Source organism: Brachycentrus maculatus, unplaced genomic scaffold, assembly GCF_059751285.1.
Source record: "Brachycentrus maculatus isolate JH-2025_06_01 unplaced genomic scaffold, ASM5975128v1 h1tg000559l, whole genome shotgun sequence".
Taxonomy (NCBI): Eukaryota; Metazoa; Arthropoda; class Insecta; order Trichoptera; family Brachycentridae; genus Brachycentrus; species Brachycentrus maculatus.
In genome coordinates this window covers 302,972-325,809 of record NW_028281302.1, presented here as the reverse complement: position 1 = coordinate 325,809, position 22,838 = coordinate 302,972, and the positions used below count along the sequence as shown (strand labels likewise).

Genomic DNA, 22,838 nt, shown 5'->3' with positions numbered 1-22,838 from the left:
TTCGACAGATGGCGCTGTAACACATTTATCATTAGTCAATCTACGAGTTTATAACATGTTGGAAAAGTGGTGCTCCCATCAATATACAGGCACTTTTCATATGAGATTTACGTAACACCTGAATTCTATGGGAAAACAAGCTTTCTTGGGTGAAAACACTACGCATTAAATTATGTATCGTCAGACTCCCTTTCACCTCGCAACTAACACTCGCGTATAGAAAAGTTTTATTCCTTAAAAATGCCAACACTTACTTCCCCTCAATACTCTTCACCACATCGAATAACAACATTATAAAGATGTCGGTATATATTCATTACATAATATTTATTCAAAAGTACGCTACATTTATTTAGTATATTAATGAGATAATTTTTATACAAAAGCTTTAAAGTTTTGAAAAAGTCATTTATAAGGTAGGTTATACATTGGTGTAAAAATATTTTCTATGTCAAATATAATATTTTAAGATACAAACTAATAATGCGCGCGAAGTTGTGTGATAATTCGGAAACTGGATTCTAAAACCGATGACTGAGGAATCGAATTCAATTTGTAGTACATATAATATTATCGGGTCTCTGGAGGCAACTACTGACCGAACAAAAGGTTAATTAATCTGGACATCGATTACATACGAAAGTTATTGTTTTAACCACGAAGTGTTAATAACTTTTCTAGTTTTTGAAATAAAATAATTACTTTAACTTCCTGACAATGTGGATCGACAACTGGTTTAAAAATGCCATTAAAAATAAAGGTTTAGACGTAAAGTAAAAGTTATCCACACTACGTTATCTTTTCACCATAATTCTTGTCTCTAGTAGTCTATGTATCTTATCGGATCTATGAAATTGTCCCTGAAATATCACACAAAGCTTCACATATTGCCGATCGAAGATATAATATACCTTCTCATATAAACGGCTTTAACCTGACAAAGGAGCGATATGATATAAATATGTATTAAAATCTACAATCACCAAAATATTTCGATTTTTATACATCGATCATAGTTTGGTAACGACTATAGAAAATTTAGTTTATCTAGCTACGTTTTAATTAAATTGAATAAAATTCCATTTCCTAAGTGTAAAATACGAAAATTTTAACGTGAAAAGCCAAAGTAAAAGTTATCACTTAATTGTTGACTCAGTACTGTACATACGATAAGAAAACCACACGCGTGTATACGCAATTTTCACAAATATTGACGCGCATATTTTCGCCGAATTCGATGAAACAAAGTTATAAAAATGTATAAAACTTCATTTTTATATTTCGCACAAATTGACGGGTGAGCTTTGAATCCATTATCACTTGTATATGAATCAAATTGGCTTTAGCGTGCGTATTTAGACAAGAGTAGTAAACAACATCCTTAATCCTAGTGAATTCAATATCTCTCACAATGCTCAACAAATAACACTAACTTGAATATCTCACGTAAGTATTTCAAATTGATATAATAAAACACGCTTTGGTGCAGAATATTATAATCACACTCCGTTCGCGATTTGCGGAAGATTGATTTAAATTTCCGATATTTCAAAATTCTTTCAAAGAGTAGATAAGATCACTCTTTTAATGATGGTATATTGGCATAACTATAGCGAATCTTGAAAAATTTCTACGTAATAAAAGTGCGTGTAGTATATTTTAATATTATGCAAAATTGAAATATTGCTCGAGAATGTAACGCATGATTTTTACAGCATATTTAAAAATATTCGGTTACGCGCCGAATGCCTTCTAAAATCCTACAAATCCGATTGATATACGAACAAATCGTCTTAGTTACAAAAAATTAAGGCCATTTTCAATAGATTTCTTTTGTAAAGCAATCAACGGTTTATATCCTTCTCAAACTCTCGAATGTGCTTTTCAACTAGAGGTATAATTTCCAATTTGTTTAATTTCTTTTCTCAAAAGGATTTATCTCGTATAAACACAGTTATTATTTCAGTGCTAAAATAAATATTTTATTAACAATTACGAATCAAAGTTGGCCAAAGATAACCGCATCATTTTACATATACTTTAGACATGTAAACATTATTATATTGAAATAAATAACTCAATTTAGGTTGTCTACTAATATTATAATTACATCAGGCCCTAATCACATTATACAATAGGTCGTACGAAAAATTGACTCACACATGGATCGCATGTGCGATTATGTATGTACGTGTAAATAACGTATCATATACGACGAGTACCTACCCTGCAATGAATAAGAAGTCGACAAAAATCCATAGATGTAAAGATTCTGTCAGATTGACAAAATATTTCAGGAAATTTCGCTCATCTTTCAAGTTTTTTTTTCAGTTTTCATGAAAAGTTTATGCCAGGATAGCAGTAAAATGTGACGTATTTGTTGATTCGAGGGGGCCGTCGTCATGCCGGGGTGTCGGGGGGCGCCGCGCGCGGGGGGCGGGCGCTACGTCAGCAGTTTGAAGAACATGATGGCCAGGGAGATGTTGATGAAGAGGACCAGCATCACCAGCTGCTGGCGGGAGAACCAATCCTGGAAGAAATACAACCGTTACGTTTTCGTTTTTACGCAAACAAACATAAAACGTCGATCATATCAAGATCAGATCATATCAACGTTTAAAATATCAAATCTTTAAAACTAAAATAAAAAAAAACATGTAAGACTCACCCCTACCTAGACTCCATACCAAAGAATATATATATATATATATATATATATATATATATATATATATATATATATATATATATATATATATGTGTACATATATATATATATATATATATATATATATATATATATATATATATATATATATATATATATATATATATATATATATATATATATATATATATGTATATATATATATATATTTTTTTTTATATTTTATTATTTTTTTATTTACTTTGTTTATTTTTAATTTTAATTTTAATTTCTTTGTTTAAAAAAAATGTATGACGAACTCCATCTCTAAACACAAGTATCTACTTTATTAGAGAGGTAGAAACGTTATATATTGAAATGTATTGTATATTTACCAACTATTTTGTTTTATTTAAATATTTAAAAAATATATTTATACTTATATATTTATATATTTATCTAACAAACCAAATAACTAAGCACCACACCGGTTCCTCGCAGGGGTAGGCAGAAATAATATAGCTCCACTTCAATTTGTCTTTGGAAACAATCTTCGCCTCTTTCATATTCTTGCATCTCCTCGTACATACCCCCGGCGATTATTCTGACTTCTGACCTGACCTCTTTCAAGTATTTGTTAAATTCCTTCTTTCTCTGTTTTTATTACCAACCACATTTTACTTAGGCACAAATTTTGAGAGATATTTTCGTTTTTTATATAAAGCCTGGAGTTAGAAATACAAATAAATAAAATATATTTTAAAATTTAAAACGTCCTCAAAATGATAGGCGTACTTTTTATTTTACTCTGCCATTTAAAAAAAAACTTCCTCATCCTATCACAGGCCTGGCCAACCCAAATTGCACCCCGGGCCGCATCGATGACCTAAAATTTTCCCAAGGGCCGCATGCAGACATTAGAAAAAAAATCGTATCAACGAATTTCATACTTCAGAGTCAATCAGAAAGTACAATCAAGGTACTTAATTGTGAAGAAAAAAAAACATTACTACGACCAGATGTGAGAAGAAAACACACATTGAACCAACAAAAAACATTTTAAAAAATGCTAACAATCAAAATTATTAATTAGAACACATAAATTAAATAATATTAACAATTTTATTTTAAATAAAACCAATTTATCAATGGCCTCTCAGTGCGAGATTTGAGTTTCTTTTCGCTTACTTAATTATTCTAAATCTATCAATGAAGTTGCACACCTACACTGGTTTTCGAGATTTTTCGAGATTTCTTTAAATTGGCAATGCTGAGGAGCGATCGAACGGATATTGTTCATAACTTAGCTCATAATTTAATAGTTGAAGGCATGAATTTTGTTGATGTATCAAACCGTGTATTTTAAATACATAACGTGGGAATATTTTTATTTTAAATTGGGTGTAAATAATATGTAAAGTGGGTGTATAATAATAAAATAAACAATGTGTTGCTTTGTAATTAAAGTTAATTCTTAATTTATCTTTATAATATTTTTCTATCTATCTATCTGATTCTGACAGTTCAGAATATTATATTTTTTCTATCTGATGTCTTTTGTTTTATTCAGTGCGACGCATGCGACATCTGGTGGTAGAAATGTTTTATGTAGGTACTATATGTAAGTACTTAATAAAATGTATAGGTAGGTACCTAGGTATTTTATTACAAATATATAACCGATTTAAAAATATATTCTTCATACGTGGCCGCGGGTTGGCGGGTTGGCCCATCAGAACCAAATTGACATTATTTAAAGTTTACATAAAATATAATAGGTTAAACATAGTATGGTAAAATCGTTGGACTGATTCCATATATCAGCATGCAAATGATTAGAAATCTGAATATTGAATGTAAACATATCAATATTTCAATACGTGAGATTACGCATAAAGCTGAATGGTTGATTGATTTCAGTAAAATAGATCGTGTCTCATATGTTTTTCATTTGTGATAATTTACATACTACAACAGTAAAACGCATCGTATGAAATTATACATTAAATGTGTATGGAGTGGGCGTTGTATTACAGTATCTGTGTAGATGAAACATAAATAAAATTAAAATGCCAGAACTTTAGACGCAGAATGTAATGTTGCTAAAAATGAATAAAACGTCATATTTTTTTTTATATTCAAATAATTTACATAATACACTTAAAAATTTATACGTTGTATAAAAAATTATACAATACACTGTATTTATATTTTATTACTACACTATTATATTGTTGCTCATGAACTCATATAAAATAGACCGAGGTTGACTAGCAATCATTTTATCACCTTACATAATTTTTTGTTATTTTTTCGGCAGATTTTTTTATGTTTTTTCTGAATGTATATCAAGATATGTTTATAATATATTGAGAGAAAAAATACGATGAATACGACATGGTTTTCAATATTTTGAAAACATTTTAGTATGTAAAATATAACTGTTTTGTTACTCAGGCTGAATCATTTAGGTATCATACCATACAGATATTTAAAATTACTTTTAAAAAAAATGAACAATTTTTTTTCCTTTTTTTTAAATAACTTTTTAAAAGAAAAAACTTTTTATGCAGTTGTTGATCTCAAAATTACAAAAAAAAAATTACGTAGAATATTCCGCCTCCGTAGTGTAGTAGCTAGCGCGTTTGACTACCATACTGGAGGTCCCAGGTTCGATTCCCAGGGGTTAAAATAAAAAATAAAAAATTTTCATTAAAATATTTATATTTATTATTATACTGGTATTTATTATTACTATATTGGACTGGTGTCCGAAGCGTGAGACTGATCACCTCGCCTTTAACGATTAACATAACATTGCATTCATTCGACGCAGTGCCCTATGCACCATTAGGTGCTGATGAGGGTAAGAAGAATAAGAAAATGTTTTAAAAGTGGGATGCTTTTAAATAAATGGGAATGAATGTTATGTCCATATTTATATATATGACGATATAATAAAATGAATTGATGTAATGTCAGCCGTGTAATGTACGAAAAAAGGAAATAAAATCAGTAAAAAGTTAGAGTATGAATCCAGGGGAACAGAAAGTTATAACGGGTGAGCTCAATTTATTCAGAGTTGACGAGCGAGCAAGAAATAATGTTATGTTAGTATTAGGAACGAGGAAGCTTATTTACACTTCACTCTCATTAAATAATGCAGTAACAGGATAGCAGAAAATCGTGGAGTGCGCACCTTAACTTGCGGGGAGACGAGGTAGAGCAGCGGGTTCGCCCTCAACCTCTCCGACTCGTCGGCCATCCTGCGGATTTCTTCTCTGCGCGCGGAGCCCAGCATGGACACCTCCTCGCGGCTCATGGCGTCCGGAGACTTGGGGGCCAGCGCTTGCACGTCGGGCAGGGACTTCTTCCGCTGCAGAGGCTGCGGGGCAGGGGGTGCCTGGTGACAAAATAACCACAAATGACACCCCGTCACTAAATCAACAAAATATAAATTATCATTTTTTTTTGACATCTCTTCAAAGATGAAGGAGAACATGGAAGTCAGGGCATTTACGGGGCTGACGGCCGTCATAGGCTGGTTTAATTTGATCACTTTACACACGTTTAATTTCTGGCGTTTCTCATGTGTGTGATTATAATCCAGGATCAGGAGTCCACCACGCTAATCAGGTACAAAACACTCGTCCATCTTCAGCCCACCTACATGTATTATATATTACATATTCTCTTTTCGTTTTTAGATGAAAGCTCTCTTAGCCGCGTTCCCAGATTTGATTCATAAGCATCTAAGCTTCCTGACAAACCTTTCTTGCAAAGCAATTTTATTTTATGAACTGCGTTGTGAAAATTAAAATAAACTGTCCTGCGTTTCAGGTACTAGACAAGAGAAATATTAAATAAATATTACAGTGAAAAAATAATTATATATATTTTCAGCCCTCTGGGAATTGAACCGGGACCTCAAGCATGGCAACCACTACACTATGGAAGCTATGGAGCCATACGAAAAGTAAATCCTCACCAAGTGGCGCATAGGGAACTTTCAATGTTACCTAATCATATTATTATTGTTGCATACTTGTTAATTTCTCACTGCACTAAACTTTACTATATTGAAAATCAATTATATTTACAATTCAGTTATATTACAAAACAATTTATTGCTATACTGTATAGATTAAATCCACACTTATATCAACCATACGGTTAGTTTGGGAGTCATGCAACGTATCACATTCTGAAACACATTATTATAATGGAAAAAAACGGTTTGATTCAAATGCACTTTCAACAAAACGCATCAAAAATGGATTCAGGGTGGAAATACATTCCCGAACATAATCGGGACATTTCAGGTTTATATGTAAAATATTTCAGAAACAAACATAATGGCGATGGAAAGGAAACCGAAATTCTCCGGATTTATTTTTTGTTTTTCATATTCTTCAGGAAATTCAGAAATCTAACTACAAAATTCTCGTTGACGCGACAAGGCGAGGGATCTTCTGTTTCCAGATTTTCAGAGACGCTAGCATACTACTGTATTGACGTTTCTTTAATTCAGCGGCGTCAACAATTTATCATATTTTCTTACTATACATACACAATAGAACAATATTGATTGAAGAAGTCAGGAAGTCGATAAAATAAGAAGTCAGGAAGTCAATAAAATAAGGAAAACGAAATCACGTAAAATTTTAATAAATATAAATATTTGTCAGATTTTCGTGTACGTCTATGAAACAGAATTATTTGTTAAAAATATATGTTACATATATTAAATATTTAAGTCGAATTTTTAACGTTTGCTTGATATTACGCTAAAATGACGCTCCGTGACGTTTTTCTGCTTCCATTATCCATGAAGTCATTAAAAAGAAACTTTAAATATAATAAAAGAGTTATTCATGGAGGTGGGTAGAACTGAACTTAAATATATCGCATCATTCGATCATGTCGTATGTGATCACGTATCATAAATAATTTTCTTGTACGTGAAAACTCAATGAGGGCATATTCTTCTAATTATGTGCATGATGATATATATAAAAAATGAAAATATTCTGTTGAGACAAAGAATAATAAATGTGTGTATTATATATATATATATATATATATATATATATATATATATATATATATATATATATATATATATATATATATATATATATATATATATATATATATATATATATATATATATATATATATATATATATATATATATATATATATATATATATATATATATATATATATATATATATATATATAAATATATATATATATATATATATATATATATATATATATATATATATATATATATATATATATATATATATATATATATATATATATATATATATATATATATACAAATATAATTTTTATTTTTTATCATGTATACATATGTGTGTGTGTGTGGGTATGTGGGTGTGTAAAATAAGTACTTGTATTTATAACTTAATTTATTTTACTTAATTGTATATGATACGCTATTCACTGTTGTAAACAGAACATATTGTATTATTTACGCTAATTACCAATTAATTAATTAATTACTGATAATAACACTGAGCTAAACTGTAATTATCAATAATTAACTTATAAACCTAAACATTAAATAAGTATTTTAAAACCATTATTTCAGATTTTATAAATTATTTCAATGTCGTATTGTAGTCTGCCCGTTCTCTATTGCTAAACTCCCACTATTACTCAAGATTCATTTACCGCATCGAATGTAATACAGTCGGATTATAGTACTAAAATAATCCCACAAGATATTTTTTGCATCAGAAAATCACGATTGTATAATACAGGAGTAGCCAAAGTAAGTTGCTCGTCTGTCTGATATAATACAACATGAAAAGTTTCCCAAAAATATATAATATGCTAAGTCCTGTTTGCAGCGTGTGCTCTGATATGACTTTAAAAATAATAGTCAATATGTATTTATACAAACATTATTCGTAATGATAATATGATTTTTCTTAAATTAATTATAAACGAATTTTATAAAATTCAACAAAATTGTTATAACCACTTTTATTATTATTATTAGTACACTTTAACCTACCGGTTTCGACAAGAACCTTGTCATCATCAGGGTTTATTAAATTATAAAACATTAAAAACACTTAAATACTCATAATGTTTTTTAATTTAATAAAACCTGATGATGACAAGGTTTTTGACGAAACCGGTTGGTTAAAGGGTAGGTACTTATAATAAAAAAGTGGTTAAAACAAAGTTGTTTAATTTTATAAAGTTCATAAAATGTGCCACAAAGTATCTGCGAAAAACATTCAAGAAATAAACGAATATGTTTGTGAGAAGAAATCGCTATTTACTTTGAAATATAGATTAATAATATTTATATACATTTTTTATTGTACGCCTCTGTAGTATGATAGTTAGCGGTTTTGGCTACCGAGCTGGAGGCACCGTATAAGATTCCCAGGGGGGGCAAAATAAATATAAGTGTTTTTTCAATTACTCTAATATTTATTAATATTACCCTGGACTGGTATCTTTTTCGGAAGACTGAACATTACACATATGTACAATTGATGATCAACTTAACATTGTATCAATTTGCAGTGCCCTATGCACTATTGTGTGCAGATAAGAGTCGGCGGTAGTAATATAAGCTATTTAAAATAGTTTTAAACGAATTCTACAAACTTTGGTTTTTTAAAGAACGGTTAGCGTTGATGCACACTTGCGTGCCATCAAATCAAACTTACCGCATTCAAATTAGTTTCCTTTTGGGATACATTGAATCAAATGGAGCGACTGGGTTAATAATTATTTATATTTTATGGATAACTTGCAAAGCTTCTATTTGACAGGTAATAAGGAAAGGGAAGTATTATATTTAAAAAAAAAACATTCTGTATTTGGTGAGAATTGAACCCGCGCGCGGCGCCAGTTTTGCAGTCCAACTAATCCATGGCCCTTGTCGTTCGTACTTTATCGTCTTAATTAATTGTTTGCATGCTGTGGTAGTTATTGTCCTGATGAAGAAACGGGTACGTCTCGAAACCGGTAGACATAAAAATCTCGGTAAGTGGTTATATACTAATATTATTAACATTAAAAAAAAAATAAGTAAAATGACTAACAACAAAGTAAATGCTTTAAATATTAATAATATTGAGAATAAAATAACATTTCACCATTGTTATTATTTGAAAATTTTTGGAAAGGGGGCGTTGGGTGATTGCTTTAGAAAATATCGCATTGCGAAAAAGAAAAGCCAAAATTGAACACTTTCTTTAATACACCTCCGTCGCTAGTGTCGGCCGAATAATATAAAAAAACTAACTAACTAACCATCACGCCGCTTCCCCGCAGGGGTAGGCAGAGAGAATAGAGCGCCACACCACTCTGTCCTTGCAAACATTCTTCGCCTCTTCCACGTTCATGCATCTCCTCATACATACCCGCCGATTGTTACGACTCCTAACCTGACCACTTTCAAGTATTTGGCATACCTGATCGTGCCATGTTTTTCTCGGTCTTCCTCTGCTTCTTTTCCCGCTAACATTCGCCTCATAAATTTGTTTTACCGTTCTTTCCTCACTCATTCGTTCTACATGTCCAAACCATCTCAACACACCTTTCTTAATTTTATCGAAATATAAATATAAATAATATAAATAAATAATAATATATAAACACGTATATAAATACAAAGTGACTAATTTTCAACGCATGCCACGTAGAGTTGCGTTTGATTCGATTTTACGCGAGTGTGCATAAGCTTTGCGTTGATTTACATAGAAAAATATTAGTACTTTTGAAATCAAAACATTAGGTAGGTGAACTGGGGTTAAAACATTCGTCAGATTAAACTAGTAGGTACCGGTTGTTGAAACTCGGTCTTTAAAAATACTGTTTGTTTTTGTTACATAACAAATGTATCCGATAAGTTTTTTCTCATAAATAAGATACGCTAAAAACATGTCTCAGTTTTATCAATAACGACACCGATACTACAGTCATAACACATTACACATTGTTTACGTTTTCTCAGGTAGAAAAAGAAACTTTGTGTCGTAAACAAAAACATGTATTTTCTCAACCTTAACAAAAACAAATGAAAAAATATCAATAATCTCTTTTAAGTTCCATCCGAGATTTTTTAAGATTATTTTTGAAATGATGCTTTTTATGTGGAGATTTGATAATCGATAATTACACGAAAGTGGACGGTGAAATTTCAAGGACGAAATTGATAATTTGAGATATCGCTCACTCCTTTCAAGAACGTCATAAATAAAAAATCGTCAATTTTCAGTTGTGCATGTTTTCGGAATGCCCAGAAAATGTACTATGTCCCAGCAAAAGCGGCATATTTTTATCTTAATATTTACCCGCTACAGGGCAGAAAGTGTTTGAAGAAAAGGTATTGTTTAATTATTTTTTAAACATACTTAATATTTTTCAAATGGAGAGAAAACCTTCAGGTTTTACCTAAAAAGATCTGTTACTTAGTGAAAGTTCTATAAGTGGCTTGATATTTATTTTTAAAACATTGTATTATATTTTAAAACTTTGAAAACGTTCTCCTGAAAAATCAAGTTTTTTGATTTATGACGTTCTTGAAAGGAGTGAGCGATATGTCATCTGCTTCGTTTGGGACACAGTCGATAATATTGTCAATGTTTACGACACTGATTCTCGATTTAAAACACTTACATAAAATAATTTAATAATTTTTTTTTAAAGTACCTTATGAAACCTTTTAAATTCCATAAAAAAAAATATTACGTGTTTCATGTTACATGTACTTTTATACTGAATACATTGTAAAAAGTAAAAAAATGTTAAGTGCTCACAAATTAGTGTACATATCAGCCAAATATTACATTAATATGAGAAAGAAAAGAGTTACATATTTAGATCATTTTTCTTTCTTTCTAATAAACAGGTAAAAAAGAACTCGTGGTTATTTAATATTTTAATGTTTTTGACCTTCGAGGCATTGACCTGATTAATTTACCTTAAGTCAAGTACCAAACGGTAATATGTATATATGTTACATTGTACACATATGTACATAGGTATGCAATTGGGAATAGGACTACTGACCTACTCAAAACAATAAATGATTGTATCAATTATTGTTCATTTAATGTTGTTATCGGATAGTATAATGTGACATCAGTCAAGAGGTGTACATACGTACGAGTAAGTACATAAACATTACGATTAAATGATATGTTATCACATGTTTTCCTAAAAAAAGGAATTGGGACACTGACACCAATTTCTTTATTAAACTTTGTCCGCCTCCGTAGTGTAATGGTCAGCATGCTCGGCTACCGTTCTGGAGGTCCCGGGTTAGATTCCCAGGGGGGTTTAATAAATAAAAGTGATTTTTTCACTCTAATATTTATTCAATATTACACTGGACTGGTACCTGAAGTGGAGGGTTGATCACCTTTCCTTCATGTGTAAACGATCGAGATAACACTGCGTTTATATGAAGCAGTGCCCTATGCACCATTAGGGTGCGGTAAGGCTTTTTTTTTTAATTTTGCAAAAAATATATATAAATAAAAGTTAAGAGCAAAAAGGGGGTTGAAATAATTAATGTACATAATTTTCATTCAATACACGAGACATAAAAGGTATTATACCTATTCTGAATTATCAAGGAAAAATAAACTCATTTTAAAATAAATTTATGTTAGCCTAGATTATTGGCTAAATGAATGGATGACATTCCTGTCACGTGGGAAAAATAGAGGAAGAAAAGTAGAAGCTATGAGAGAAAAAAGGAGAATATCAATAGGTGTCGGTTTGTAGTCCCGTGGTTTGTGTCTTGGACTCTTGAGTCAGAGTTTCTTGGTTCGAACCCACTATACCACGATTTGATACCTATTTCTAATAATGAGCCGCTTAGGCTCACAGAACTAATATGAAATGGAAGTATTTTTGTAAGTAATAAAAATACAAATACTTCCCTTTAATCTAAAAATATAAATAACAATACTGGCTAAGGCACTTTTGGTTGAATACCCGTACTCTTATTAGCTAGTGCAAGTTTAGTTTACACACGAATATATAAAGTCCCGTGAGTAAATGACATCAATGTCAAATTATATTTTCTGTTCGACTATTTTTTCGTCTAAGCTTAAAAATGAAGTTTTAATAATGGCTTTTTAAATGATCACTTAAACCAGCCTATGACGGTCGTCAGCCCCGTAAATGCCCAGAATTCCATATTCTTCTTCATCTTTGAAGATCATTTAAACCAGCCTATGACGGTCGTCAGCCCCGTAAATACCCAGACATCCATATTCTTCTTCATCTTTGATGAGATGTCAAAAAATAATACTTTAAAAATGGTCCTATATATTCCGTTTTTCTTCTTTTCCCGCTTTCTATGTCACCTTTATTCTCTTTCGCATACTGCAATATCCTATTTCGTCACAAATTCCTTCATTTACTGCACCTATATCTCCCATTCTTCTCCTAGATCCGAAGTATTAAAAATTAATAAAAACAGGGCTAGAAACATCGCTTTAATTCGATAGGTGTTCAAGTTGACATAGTGTCTAGCTGATGCAGTGCCGTATAGACTGTTGTGTGAATTAACCCCTAAAAATAGATATATTACAATAAAGTTGTATTTATGAAATTTCGTGTGGGGATTGCGATGATAATATATAGGCCAAACCTGGAGAAATTAAATAATTAGAATTAAAGAACATCGTAGCGGTATTGTTCGTAATTATTTTTCGGAATTTGCAAAACACATAATAGATACAAACCACTCATTCCACGCTTATAAACAAAAATTATTGCACCTAGTACCACACAAAGGCCAAATTATGAATTACTTGAAAAATTTAAGAATCCAAAAAAAAATTAATTCTAATAATAATTTTATATATAATATATTGTTTCAAAATTCTTCACCTTTGCTTCCCTTTTTTCCTGTATTCATAAACTCCGCTCCCTTAACTGACTCCCCTCCCCCTAATATTTACCCCTCTGCTTATTTATAGAAAGGTTTTATTTATTATGTTTTAGTTTACATTTAGACCTGAAGTTGGAAGCTTCGAAACTAGTCGTTATAAAATAATCTCAAGTGGTAAAAAAACGTTAAAAAAAAGTGTTTTTCCATTACAATTTCATCATGTCTTACCACAAAGTGAATGCCGAAACAATAAATAAAACATAATTTTAATAAAATTATTATACACTAGCTATTATTTAATATCAACTATTTTAAGTACTTTTTCCACCTTTTCACACTATTGTCCACGTAAAAAATAAGAGAATATAAGAGATTTAGATCATAATTTAGCATTTTATATGCGAAATGGGTTGATATGAATGAAGACAACGAAATGAATTTAGAACTGTAGAACCTTCAAGACTTTTAGATACTTAAAATCGGGTTACTGATTTTCAAAAAGGAAATTTTGCATACACATAGGGACATGACTATACCTTCATAATAATTATTACAACTGAGCAAAATAATGAATTTCAAAAATATATTTCATTCTGTTAATTCGCAAAACAGCGTAAACGAGAGGTTTGACCCAATTCGACAATATTTATCTTACACGGTCTGAGTAAATATTGATAAGCAAAACGAAGAGAAAACGATGATTGATTTAACATACATTTCATTAAATATTTGTACTGCATGTTGAATAATTTGTTTGCAAACTCCATATTGTTAATGGCGGTCTTTTCATATTATAATCACCCCCGGTTTGAGTATAAATTATTCTTCTTCTAACCTTTATCCGCACCCAACGGTGCGTAGGGCACTACATTGTGTTGACGCAGTGATATCTTGATGATTTAATCAACTTTGATATTTTCATCTCACCAATAGATGTCTGTAGTGAACTTTTAGTTATTCAAGAACAATGTTTTGAAATTGGTTCACATCTATATAGAGCTTCCAAGAATTTGTGTAGTGTGGTTGCCAATAATAGGTAGCATTGGTAAATGTTACACGTGTGTAAAATGATCACTTAAACCAGCGTATGACGGTCGTCAGCCCCGTAAATGCCCAGACCTCCATGTCAAAAAATATTATGAAAAATACTCCTATAATTGGAGATAATCCAGATTTGTAAACAAGTATTTGGACACACTCAAAATGTTGTAAATATCTTGATCGTTACTTACACCAAGGTAAGGTGATCACTCCTGCGCTTCAGGGACCAGTCCAGGGTAATATTAAATAAATTCAAGAGTATACTCGATAAATTACTCGACAAAAATAGTTGGGTGAGGTTATTTGGCAATACAGGTTAAAAATATTTGTGGAAAAATAATATTTACGTTATGATAAAAAATATTTTCTTTGAAGTATAGCTCAGACAAAGATTATATGTAATATATGATTCATAAAGACTTGTTTATTTAGAAAATAATATAATCTAATCTCTTACGTATGTACTCGTGATAGTTAAGTACCTCAGATTTTCTGTAAAATATGTAAAAAAAATCTTTGTTTTTCTTTACAGATGTTTGATGATTTAAAAAAAGTAATAAGCTCTCTAAATTCTGTTTTAGAGGGTTGTCTGCAGGTAGGATTTAGAGTGTAAGGAAGTTTTATATGAAAATATATTACAAACACTAAGACCTATTGAAAATTTGTTTTTTTTGAACCTATAACGTTAGTTTCGCAGTTGAGTTTCTGACCAAACCATCTGTTACAGCATCATATGTTACAATTACACATCTATCAAAATTTAAACTAACCTACAACAGTGCACATATACTACACTTGTACTTTCAAAATTAATGCAATATGAATATTCTATAGTGAGACTTTCATCTTCCTTTATATAAAAAAAAAACAAAAGATGATTCATCTCAATTGAGACACGTGGAAGGAGACTTAAGAAGGAATATATTATTTCATGTATGTATATGTAAAAATATAGATGTTTCATCTAAAGATGAGACAAATAATTTATTTAAAAAAATGAATGTACGTAACATAATTTTTGGTTATTATACTAATATAAACCTTTTCTTAATTTATTTCCCTATATTTAAAATAATAAATTAAATTTGTCTGCCTCCGTAGTGTAATGGTCAGCACGCTCGGCTACCGTTCTGTAGGTCCCGGGTTCGATTCCCAGGGGGGTTCAAATAAATATAAGTGATTTTCCACTGTAATATTTATTCCATATTACCCTGGACTGGTACCTGAAGCGGAGGGCTGATCACCTTTCCTTCATGTGTAAAAACGATCAAGATAACACTGCGTTATATGACGCAGTGCCCTATGCACCATTTGGGTGCGGATAAGGGTTTTATTATTATTTATTATTTTATTTCAAATATCATTCTAACAAAAATTATATTGTATATTCCCTATATTTTAAATATCACTCTGGCCAAAATTATCACAATGAATAAGTGTGGGGTGGATGAAATTCCGATTCTTGACGGGAGTCCTTTGCGATTCAAAAATGCCATCCAAATGAAAGGGAAAAGTCTACCAATCACTTGTCAGACCCGCACTCCTATTCGGCTACGAATGCTGGACGATGCATACCACCTTTTCTAGGCAACTAGAATCCGCTGAAATGCGAATGCTTAGATGGTCAGCGGGAGTGTCCCTTAGAGATAAAATAAAGAGTTCACGCATTTGTGGAAGACATTATTAGGAAGGTAGAGGAGAGACAATTGAGATGGTATGGTCATATAGGACGGATATAGGAGCACAGAGGACCCGAGCATGTCGTAAACCAGGCAATATAAATGGATCTTCCTCGAAAGATATCTAGAGGAAGACCAAGGAATTCATGCGTGATGCAAAAAGATAAAATGATTCGAAGGCATGGCCTAGGTGACGTCATCCAGGACAGAAGGACCTACACCCTGAGGACGAGGAGAGCTGACCCAGCAGTCTACAAGGACAATAAGCTGGGATGTAGCCAGGAAGATTCTGGCAAAAATTATATTGTACGTTCCCTTTATTTTAAATATCATTCTGGCAAAAATAATATTGTGTGTTCCCTTTATTTTAAATATCATTCCGGTAAAAACAGTATTGTATGTATATATTGCGGAGTATTTTATTATCTATCACGTTTTTAGTGCGACGCGTATTGAAGTGTACGCAAAAGCGACCTTCAAGGCCAACTTGGTCAAGGTTTGTTTACGAAAATCCTACTCTAGTTTACACCTATTATAAACAGCCATTGTTATTTGGCGAAATTTACTTAACGCTTTTTATCAGAATGAATTTTAAAAATATATGTATTTATTGGATGTAAAAATCGTATAAAGTTATCTGTCAAAAAATCGTAAAAAACGTCAGACAAACAAAATAAACTGATTATTTTGCGTTCGTGTGATTAATGATGAAGTTAACACTGCGTAGTGCCCTATGCACCATTGGGTATAGATGAAGGTAAAAAAAGATGTTTAAAAATATATTTTCAGCCAATTTAATAATTTTAAGTGTTAAATCTGAGAGAGATTGTAATTTTTAATAAATCTATAACTGCTGTTTAGAATCCTTCGGACCGACTAATACCGCGTGTAATTTTTATTTTATGTAGGTGTAAGTGTGTGAATTGTGATATAGTGGTGTTGTTTGCATGTTAGTATGTTCTTCGTATATCTATTATTTGCTAATATATCTGAGAACAAAGTAAATGCTTTAAATATTAAATATAAATTAATTTGAGTAGAATGGTTGTCAATCATGGGTAGAATGTTATAGAATGTAATAAGTGATAAATTAAACCAGCCGATGACGATCGTAAGTCCCGTAAATGCCCATACTTCCATATTTTTTATATATGTTGATGTCAAAACATAGTATAAAAATAACTCCTAAAATGTTGTAGCTAATATTCTTGTTAATCGAAGGGATATCTGTCTTCCGTTGACTATCTCGTATATATTAAACATTAACTTTGTGGTCCGATATGTAAATGTAATAATTTAAGGTAATCACTGTAATGCTGCAATGTCTACTAGAGCAGTAATCATTGAATAATGCACTGAAATTTTTCAACGTCGAGCAACTGCTAAAAAGCACCTGAAATCATAAACAAGACAGTGACATCACTATAGCTGGGAGTTACGTCACTGAAATATCGTTTTCAGAAATGTAATCCTTAACAGAAATAATTAAACAACATTCCAAAGAGTCTTCAGTACCTGAAAAATACAACTTTTCAGCGGCATCAACCTTTTTATGGCTTTAGACTGAATGGATTTTTACAAACCTTTTTTTACTTAATTTCATTTACTTTTCAGTAAAATTTAAGTTAAAAAAATGACGTTAATTATAATGTTGAAATAACGTCGCGGGTTCGATTCCCGCCAATTGCTGAATAAATTCAAGAAAGATTTATTTTCAAAATTGATCTGGGTGTTTGTGATGTGTTTTTCACATTTACCTTCCCTATCCTTACTTAGTATCCTAACTGCAGACAAGCCTGTAAAAGTAAGAGGTTTTGCGGGTTATTCTTTAAAAAACGAAAACGTTATTATAAATAAATTATAATGAACGTCAATTTCCGATAAATTAGTCATTAGTACAGTAGAGAGCGGTTGTTTAGATTATTTAATTTATTTAGAACCCATTAACCATATTATGTTTATATTACTGAGCATACGAAAAACAAATGGAATACCATAATATATATGTAATATGATTAAAATACGTTATTGAGCGTATGCATATACGCCATTTAACAATAGCGTATTGTAATAATGTGTTCATAATTTAATTAAACAACGCTATTGGTAAATAAAGCGTGTAATTCTTGATGATAATGATAAGTAATTTAAATAAAAAATATTCGCAACATTTCGTTTGTTAGGCAATGTGCAACATGAAAAAAACAGTATGGTTCGAAATTATGTGGACAATTCCGCGATTATGCATCGAAATAAGAAAAAAAAAGTTGTTTAAAAATGATGCTGGATGCATCGAAACATGTGTCACAACAAATTTTAAGAAATAGTAGTATTTACCAAGTAAAACTTAAATAAAAAATGGATACCTATCGAATCAAAATAAAAGGAAAAAAATTATAAATAAAAATATTTATATACTTTATTTTAAATAATAAAACTAGTGCATATAAAGTTTTTTTGACATTTATTTTATTTGACCAGCGACCGGGTTTCATCGTTATTGATATCATCAGATTGGTAAGAGGCAAGACAAGATTCTATGTAATATTTATTGAACAGTTTAAGTCCCTCTCCAAGCACAAGAGCTTAGTCTATTTTTTGGAGAGACACAGCGTAACTTGAATAAGATACTCTAAAAGAAGAAATGTCTAGTTATTAAATTTAAATGTAACAGTTTTCTGTAACAGCTTTGAAACATATTAAATTTTGGGGCAAAAAATCTTTAAAATAATGTAAAATAATAAATACTTATTTTCGGCAAAATTACTGAAACAAGTAACTAAAAAAATGTATTTGGTACGTACATACATACTACTCTAGGAAGGCATGTAGCTAATACAGGATGGCACAAAATTAATCAGCCTATCGGAAAATGTTATAATTTTTGCATTTGGCGTCGTACGTCAATCATATTTGACGTTTGTGAACTAGACAGCTGTAGTACACAAATAGATTCAGGGTGGCGCAAAATTAATCATCCATTTTTGTTTCAAGTAACTTTTTGACAGAATACAAAAAAATATATATTTTGAGTGATGGTAATCTTTATTTGGACCATAACTATTTTTTTATGTAAAGTGAAAAATATGATATCCGTCAAGTGGCTGCCGTCAGTATTGATACATATTTGTGCCTGTTTTTATCGATCTGTTAGTATACTGCAGCTGTCTAGTTCACAGATTTCAAATATGATTGACGTACGACGACTTTTGAAAAATCAAAACATATTCCGATAGGGTCATTATTTTTGTGCCATCCTGTACAAATATATATATATATATATATATAGTTACACGTCCATAATTTTCAATAACTCAGTGGGTGGCCTAAAACTGCCGGGAGACGTGAACTCAATTAGAGCTCGTTATGTTATAAACATGCTTTGAATCCGTCTACCTTTTTTGCACCGTAGTGTATTTTAAACACATGGAACCGTAATTAATTCATAATGATGCCGTTTCATAAAAATGTTTGATCATACTTATATTACTACTATCACGCCGTTTCTCTGCAGGAGTAGGCAAAGAGTATGGAACGCCACACTCCTCGCCTCGTCCCTGGAGAGGGTGCAAGGGTGGGGGTCGAAATGAGTAACCATTATTTTAGTCTCTAGGTAGAGTCAAGATGAGTTCTGTAATGGAGACTTTCCTGACTGCGATTACACTATTTCCTCCAGCATCCCTTGCCATAAACATTTTGAAACATGTTTTCTTTTTCAACGTTGAAGGCTATTTCTCTTCGGGTGTATTACGAGCTGGCACGTACCGTATTGGACTTTTGAAGGCATTTTATTGTTATATCATTAAATCAAAAGATATTTGATAAACCCTTGAAATCAGTGTTAAAAATATATTATAATTGTAAAAACCAAAAAAAAATGTTTTGTATTTTATAAATACTAGAATATTTCAATATTTTATTGATGTTATTTTTTAACATCTCATCAAAGATGAAGAAGAATATGGAAGGCTGACGACCGTCATAGGCTGGTTTGAGTGATCACTTTACACACGTGTAACATTCACCTGTCCTAGTTTCCTTCAAATCCATACATCTAGTTATACATGCAATCCGCTTACGTAATATATATATATATATATATATATATATATATATATATATATATATATATATATATATATATATATATATATATATATATATTAGTTTTTTTTTTATTTGGCAGTGCCAGTTTTTTGTCTATTTGGGCAAATAAACTTTCTTAGTAATTCTCTCACCATCCATTCGCTCCATATGACCATACCACCTTAAATAACTTTCCTTAATTTTTACTACTATCCCTAGTTCAGGTTTGCATTCCTTTCTGATATCTTCATTTTAATTTTGTCATACAACGTTTTTCCACACATTCGTCTGAGAGAACTTATTTCAAAAGCGTTCACTCAGCTTTCATCCTTCTTTTGTTAATTTCATATTTCGCTTCCATACATCAGTGTCGGTACTAGCACACCGTTGTGAACTGCCAGTTTAGCTTCCACGGATACATTTTGATTTGCAATCACTCTACTCAATTCACCATGTATTATATTCCCTGCATTCACCTTTCTTTCAGTTTCTTTATCCACTTTCCATCCCTTGAGAACATGCTTATATATGAAAATACAGGAATTCATCATGTACGTTAATCTTGTATTCTGTTACATCGTTTACCAAACACGTTAAAACTGCGTAGCAAAATGAATGTTAGATTAATCGTAAATACAATTCCGAGAAAAAATAGCGTTGTTTAGAAAAATAGAATTAAAAGTAATGGCATCTGCCGCGCAAAAATACGTCAGCCAAGCCATTAGCTATTCATAAGATGTCTACAAGCGGTAAATAACTGTACGCGACTACGATAGTTATGAGTATAATGTACAAAAGTGTAAACAGGTTTGTTCTTGCTGTAGATAAATGAATTTGCACGTGTTTAGTGTCTCGCTCGAGATAATCGAACTATTACAATCATCGGCCGGCTGCGTGCTGTCTGGCCCAACTATCTGTCAATCTGTAATCTGTAATCTCCCTTCTCTAGCTCATTATTCTGTCTCGACTCTAGCGTGTTCGATTATTGCTCGTTCAAAGTTCACGGTAAAAGTATCGAATGTGATAACTAGCGCCATCTGTCGGCAGAAAATGTGATCGGTAAAACAGGGATCTAGGATCTTGGACGGGAAAATCGGTGCGCGCAAAACGAAGGAAAGATTTATGAAAATACCTCGACTGCTGGAGCGTTTATCCAGCTTTCTGACGCTCTTCTCGCTAGCAATGCCGGTGAAAACATGAGATCTTCATCTTCCTCCTCATCTCCTTGGTACCACATTTTAAAATAATTCCCAAGATACGTATTTTAAATGCGAGACTGTTTATTTTAAGTTATTTCTTACATGCAGCAAGAAATAAAAACACAGGAAACTCGCCCGAAACACGACATCGGGATTTATTATTTCACAAAAATAATGTTAGCAAGCCGCGCTACTGAGAAAGTTATATAAGAAAACATAACACTGTTAGTTTATTTTCGTTTTTGATTGTTTTGGCGATCTCGGTTCGAGAAATCACATCTCTATTTCGCAGACAATGGTTCCTTATTCAATCTTGCGGCGGCGTTCGCGCGACCTGGTAAGTGGTCATCAGAGCTAAACAAATATATCCCACTCCCCGGCGCCCTAAAGGCCGGCCGGTGTATTTATAAAGCGCCCGATAAACGATCACCTCTTTTTGTCTATTCCAAGTGCACTTTTCGTAATTTAGCGGCAAATAATCGCGGGTGCCCGCTGGCTATGCAGGAATCTTTACCGGCTACCGAAATTAAGCGGGTAATTAAATCGAATTTGAAAATCGTTCCAGAGCTGCTTTTATTCGGGCGGCAATTGGCGGACTGGTGCGGTGCGATGAATATAGCTCCGAGGCGAAAGAGCAACAGAGAGGGGGATAGGCGAGACCTTTGGAGGGGATACCTCCATTTTATTGCGTTTTCTCATTTTTCAAAAAGTGAGGACAAGACATTGAACTATAAAATAATACGAGACAAATGAACCACATTTTTAAATGAAGGACATATGGAAGTCTGGGCATTCACAAGGTTTATGACCTAGCAGTGGCTGGCTTAAGTGATCAATTTACACAATATGCAACGTTCACAATTTTCATCCATTATTGAAAATCCATATAAACAATCTAAATAATCGATTTATATTATCCACTGACACTTCGTGATGGAATTGCATTTTTACATATATTATTAGATTAAAACCAATATTTTTAGCTTTTCCACTTTATTTTTATTTGACTAGCGACCGGGTTTCGTCGTTACCGACATCATCAGACTGGTGATGATGATGTCTGATGTCCCATAAATAATCGTCTTAGTTTTTCAGTTGAAATTCACTGATGGAAATGCCATCTGTTGAGAAGTTTGTGAAGTAAATAGTTTTCCCCTTCTGACTATAGGAAGGAATTCTTTTGGATTCATTTTCTACTACGCCTTAAATATTATTTCAAATTGTATACATATTCCTAATTTGGCCTCTTGATTTAATATTTCTCGATATATTGCTCT

At 31.7% G+C, this 22,838-nt stretch overlaps 1 protein-coding gene across 1 annotated transcript; it reads right to left on the bottom strand.

Annotated features, from left to right (window-relative positions):
- Positions 1-1,916: 1,916 nt before the first annotated feature.
- jp (junctophilin) lies at positions 1,917-22,159 on the bottom strand. Its single transcript, XM_088273185.1, has 3 exons — positions 21,495-22,159; positions 5,847-6,050; positions 1,917-2,530 (listed from the first exon to the last, which is right to left on the bottom strand). Exons 1-3 carry the CDS (start codon positions 21,597-21,599, stop codon positions 2,444-2,446), a joined length of 396 nt encoding a protein of 131 aa, XP_088129311.1. The 5' UTR covers positions 21,600-22,159; the 3' UTR covers positions 1,917-2,443.
- Between the last annotated feature and the right edge of the window lie 679 nt (positions 22,160-22,838).